The sequence below is a fragment of the Oncorhynchus mykiss genome, unplaced genomic scaffold (genome assembly GCF_013265735.2).
Source record: "Oncorhynchus mykiss isolate Arlee unplaced genomic scaffold, USDA_OmykA_1.1 un_scaffold_87, whole genome shotgun sequence".
NCBI lineage: Eukaryota > Metazoa > Chordata > Actinopteri > Salmoniformes > Salmonidae > Oncorhynchus > Oncorhynchus mykiss.
The window spans coordinates 54,112-60,000 of NW_023493659.1; the positions used below are offsets into that span (position 1 = coordinate 54,112).

Consider the following 5,889-nt stretch of genomic DNA (forward strand, 5'->3'; position numbering starts at 1 on the left):
AGACGACTCTTTACACACACACACACACACACACACACACACACACACACACACACACACACACACACACCTGACCAGTTTCCTCTTTTGTCTTATTTAACAATAAATCTTTCAAGTTCTGCAAACTCATTGTCAAATCAAATTATTCAAAACAAACAAACAAATAACAACTAATGTTAGAGAGACTCAAGAACGTACATTTGGTTCTAAGGCAATATAAGTGCTGTCAAAACCCAACGTTGTCAGGACGTTTTCAGAAGAACGTTGTCAGAACGTTGTCAGAAAGACATTGTCTCTCAGTTTGTATAAAGTTTGTCTGAACATTGTCAGAATGTTTTTAAACAGAACATTGTCAGGACTTTGTCAAACCTCAAAAATGGTCAGAACGTTGTCAGCACCGTAAGTTGTCTGGCCGTTGTCTGAACGTCGTCTCTCGGTTTGTATGAGGTTTGTCTGAAACGTTGTCTGAACATTGTCTGAACAGGAAGTTGTCAGAAAGTTATCAGGATGTTGTCTCTCAGTTTGTATAATGTTGCCTCAGCGTTACCTCATGCTTCTCTCAGTCAGTCAGTCAGTCCATCAGTGAATCAGTTAGCCAGTCAGTCAATCAGTCAACCAGCCAATCAGACAGTCAGTCAGCCAGTCAATCAGTCAACCAGCCAATCAGACAGTCAGTCAGCCAGTCAATCAGTCAACCAGCCAATCAGACAGTCAGTCAATCCATCAGTGAATCAGTCAGCCAATCAGTCAGTCAGCCAGTCCATCAGTGAATCAGTCAGCCAATCAGTCAGTCAGCCAGTCCATCAGTGAATCAGTTAGCCAGTCAGTCAGTCAGCCTGCCAAACAGCCAGTAAATCAGTCAACCAGCCAATCAGACAGTCAGTCAGCCAGTCAATCAGTCAACCAGCCAATCAGACAGTCAGTCAGTTAGCCAGTAAAATAGTCAGCCAGTCACTCAGTCAAATAGTCAGTGACTCATTCAGCCAAACAGCCAGTCAGTTAGTTAGTCACTCCAGTTACAGTATTAAATCCAGTTCCTGTTCACACTCCAGTTTCAGTATTTAATCCAGTTTGAGTATTTAATCCAGTTTCAGTATTTAATCCAGTTTCAGAATTTAATCCAGTTTCAGAATTTACTCCAGTTTCAGAATTTAATCCAGTTTCAGTATTTAATCCAGTTTCAGAATTTAATCCAGTTTCAGTATTTAATCCAGTTTCAGTATTTAATCCAGTTTCAGTATTTAATCCAGTTTCAGAATTTAATCCAGTTTCAGTATTTAATCCAGTTTCAGAATTTATTCCAATTTCAGAATATAATCCAGTTTCAGAATTTAATCCAGTTTCAGAATTTAATCCAGTTTCAGTATTTAATCCAGTTTCAGTATTTAATCCAGTTTCAGTATTTAATCCAGTTCCCGTTGTTAAAGCAGTTCCATTAATCCTGTTACAGTGTGAAGCTGTGATCCAGTCTCTCTTCACATGTAGTCCTCAGAGTTCTAGAAGCTCCCCTGTTAAGAGACGGACTGATCAGTCCTCCCCCTCTCTCCTCTGGTTCTCACCCACACTCACTCCTCTCCTCAAAACAGTGTGTGTGTGTGTGTGTGTTTGGTGCCTGTCAGTCAGAGGAGAAAAGGGGCCTGTGGTTGTCTTGTCGGCACAGTGAGGCTAGGGGTCGTGGTGTTGTGACATCACTTCCTGGTGTGAAGGTTCTGCTGGAACTGGGTGCTGGTGTAGCGGATGTGGAACCCCTTCTTACTGATGGTGTCGTCGCTATGGAAACGGATCAACACCGCGTCACCCGCAGAGTAGATCTCCTCTCTGGGCTAGGGAGGGAGTGCGAGAGATGAGAGAGAGACAGAGAGACAGAGAGAGAGACAGAGATAGAGACAGAGAGAGCGAGATAGAGGGATCAGAGAGAGAGAAAGAGAGAGAGATGAGAGAGATATAGAGGGATCAGAGAGAGAGAGAGGGATGACAGAGAGAGGTATGATGGAGAGAGAAAGACAGAGGGGGATCAGAGAGAGAGAGGTAATGTAGAGGTGAGAAGATGGAGGATAGAGATAATAACAGTAGATGAAAACATACATTACAGTTGGACTTTTCTTAAAGAATTCACTATTTCTTCTAAAATAAATAAAAAACATTATCCACACATTGTTGGATTTTCAACATTGCAACAAACACTGCTACCCGGAGCTAGTTCTTGGTCAAGATAACTGACAACAAATACTGGTAACCAGGGCTAGTTCCTGGTTACCCTGCCTACGGCCAAGATAACTGACAACAAATACTGATAACCAGGGCTAGTTCCTGGTTACCCTGCCTACGGCCAAGATAACTGACAACAAATACTGGTAACCAGGGCTAGTTCTTGGTGACATAGGTTATGTATGTGATTAAATAGCATTCAATGACACCTACCCCACCTACCCCCCCCCCCCTCCCATCCTTACCACAGAACCACAGAACCGTCCCAGTCTGTGTGAGTTAGAGTCATTATGTATGTGATACCCATCCTGACCCCAGAACCACAGAACCGTCCCAGTCTGTGTGAGTTAGGGTCATTATGTATGTGATACCCCTCCTTATCCCAGAACCACAGAACCGTCCCAGTCTGTGTGAGTTAGAGTCATTATGTATGTGATACCCATCCTTACCCCAGAACCACAGAACCTTCCCAGTCTGTGTGAGTTAGAGTCATTATGTATGTGATACCCATCCTTACCCCAGAACCACAGAACCGTCCCAGTCTGTGTGAGTTAGAGTCATTATGTATGTGATACCCATCCTGACCCCAGAACCACAGAACCGTCCCAGTCTGTGTGAGTTAGAGTCATTATGTATGTGATACCCATCCTTACCCCAGAACCACAGAATCGTCCCAGTCTGTGTGAGTTAGAGTCATAACCATCGTACAGCTCTATGTAGTCATAACCACAGTCCGCCTCCTCCTCCACCTCGAAGGTCGTAAAGGTCAACTCTATTCCGTAACCCTCCTCTGACGTCACCAACCACTCACAGTCCGTATGGCCTGGAGAGAAGAGGAGAGCAGAGAGGAGATGAGTGTACAGTAGAGTAGAGTAGAGTAGAGTATAGTAGAGTAGAGTAAAATAGAGTAGAGTAGAACAGAGTAGAGTAAAACAGAGTAGAGTAAAATAGAGTAGAGTAGAAGAAAATAGAGTAGAACAGAGGAGAGTAAAATAGAGTAGAGTAGAGTAAAATAGAGTAGAGTAGATTAAAATAGAGTACAGTAGAGTAGAGTAAAATAGAGTAGAACAGAGGAGAGTAAAATAGAGTAGAGTAGAGTAAAATAGAGTAGGACAGAGGAGTAAAATAGAGGAGAACAGAGAGTAAAATAGAGTAGAGTAGAATAGAACAAAATAGAATAGAGTAGAGTCAAATAGAGTAGAACATAGGAGAGTAAAATAGAGTAGAGTAGTGTAGAGTAGAATAAAATAGAATAGAGTAGAATAGAGTAGAATAGAGTGTAGTAAAATAGAGTAGAATAGAGTAGAAATAGTAAAATAGAGTAGAGTAGAGTCAAATAGAGTAGAGTCAAATAGAGTATAACAGAGGAGAGTAAAATAGAGTATAACAGAGGAGAGTAGAACAGAGGAGAGTAGAGTAGAATAGAACAAAATAGAATAGAGTCGAGAAGATAAAATAGAGTAGAACAGAGGAGAGTAAAATCGAGTAGAGTAGAGTAAAATAGAGTAGAACAGAGGAGAGTAAAATAGAGTAGAGTAGAGTAGAATATAATAGAATAAAATAGAGTAGAATAGAGTAGAGTAAAATAGAGTAGAGTAGAGTAGAATAGAAAAAAATAGAATAGAGTAGAGTAGAGTAAAATAGAGTAGAACAGAGGAGAGTAAAATAGAGTAGAGTAGAGTAGAATAGAATAAAATAGAATAGAGTAGAATAGAGTAAAATAGAGTAGAATATAGGAGAGTAAAATAGAGTAGAGTAGAATAGAATAGAGTAGAGTGGAGTAAAATAGAGTAGAATAGAGTAGAGTAGAATTGAGTACAGTAGAAGTAGAATAAAATAGAGTAGAGTAGAGTAGAATAGAATAGAACAGAATAGAGTAGAACAGAGGAGAGTAAAATAGAGTAGAGTAGAGTAAAATAGAGTAGAACAGAGGAGAGTAAAATAGAGTAGATTAGAGTAAAATAGAGTAGAGCAGGTTAAAATAGAGTAGAGTAGAGTAAAATAGAGTAGAGTAGAGTAGAGTAGAATAGAGGAGAGTAAAATAGAGTAGAACAGAGGAGAGTAAAATAGAGTAGAGTAGAGTAGAATAGAATAAAATAGAATAGAGTAGAGTAGATAAAATAGAGTAGAACAGAGGAGAGTAAAATAGAGTAGAGTAGAATAGAATAAAATAGAATAGAGTAGAATAGAGTAGAACAGAGTAGAGTAAAATAGAATAAAACAGAGGAGAGTAAAATAGAGTAGAGTAGAATAGAATAGAGTAGAATATAGTAGAATAGAGTAGAACAGAGTAGAGTAAAATAGAGTAGAGTAGAATAGAATAGAGTAGAATATAGTAGAATAGAGTAGAACAGAGTAGAGTAAAATAGAGTAGAACAGAGTAGAGTAAAATAGAGTAGAACAGAAGAGAGTAAAATAGAGTAGAGTAAAGCAGAATAGAGTAGAATAGAAAAGATTAGGGTAGATTAGAGAATAATAAAACAGAGTAAAATAGAGTAGAACAGAGTAGAAAAGAGTAGAATAGATTAGAACAGAGAATAATAGAGTCAAATATAATATAATAGAGTAGAATAGAATATAATAGAGTAGAATAGAGTATAATATAGTTGAATAAAATTGAGTAGAATAGAATAGAGTAGGGTAAAGCAGAATATAGTAGAATAGAGTATAATAGAATAGAGTAGAATGGAGTAGGATATAGTGAAATAGAATAGGGTAGAATAGAGTAGAATATAGTAGAATAAAGTAGAGTAGAGTAGAATAGGGTAAAGCAGAATAGAGTAAAATAGAATAAAATAGAATAGAGTAGAATAGAATAGAGTAGAATATAGTAAAATAGAGTAGAGCAGAGCAGAGAATAATATAATAGAATAGAGTAGAATAGAATAGAGTAGAATTGAATAGAGTAGAATAGAGTAGAATAGAATAGAGTAGAATGGAATAGAGTAGAACAGAAAAGAGTAGAGTAAAACAGATTAGAGTAGAGTAGAGAAGAATATAGTAGAATAGAGTAGAATAGAGTAGAGTAGAATAGAGTTGAATAGAGTAGAGTAGAGTAAAACAGAGTAGAGTAAAACAGAGTAGAGTAGAATAGAATAGAGTAGAATATAATAGAGTAGAGTAGAGTAGAATGGAATAGAATAGAGTAAAGTAGAGTAAAATAGAAAAGAGACAAACAGAAAACAATAGAAATTAAATTAATAGAAAAACCATCATCCTGACAAGTGTAAATATTCCTTTGGATTGACAGCTGTGACATCATACAAACCATAAAATTACAACCACAACAGTATACACAGCTTGTAGTCGTCCTACAGAGGGTGTGTGTGTGTGTGTGTGTGTGTGTGTGTGTGTGTGTGTGTGTGTGTGTGTGTGTGTGTGTGTGTGTGTGTGTATACCGGGGTAGTTGTTATCTCCAAACTGGGAGTGTGAGTAGAGGTTCTTCTGACGAGTCTCTGCCTTCAACCTCCCTCCACACTCTAGAAGAGGAGAGAGACAGACAGGTACATTTAGAGAGTGAAACTAACCTCCCTCCACACTCTAGAAGAGGAGAGAGACAGACAGGGACATTAACACTTTGGTTCAGGCTAAATAAACAAATATAGACCAAGATAAAGATAACTATTTTTTGTTGTTGTTGCATGTTCTGGTATTCACCACTAGAGGGGGGCAGTGGACTGC

General features: G+C 38.3%; 1 protein-coding gene across 3 annotated transcripts in view; it reads right to left on the bottom strand.

The window, feature by feature from the left end:
* Positions 1-721: 721 nt before the first annotated feature.
* The window catches only part of LOC118947007 (dorsal-ventral patterning tolloid-like protein 1), a 136,220-nt gene continuing 131,052 nt past the window's right edge, over positions 722-5,889 (bottom strand). For all 3 annotated transcript variants that reach the window (XM_036971997.1, XM_036971998.1, XM_036971996.1), the window contains 3 exons: positions 5,607-5,687; positions 2,862-3,031; positions 722-1,823 (listed from right to left, as the gene is read on the bottom strand). In XM_036971997.1, the coding sequence (XP_036827892.1) occupies positions 1,689-1,823; positions 2,862-3,031; positions 5,607-5,687 (386 nt within the window). In that variant the 3' untranslated portion in view covers positions 722-1,688. The remainder of the gene's footprint in view (positions 1,824-2,861; positions 3,032-5,606; positions 5,688-5,889) is intronic.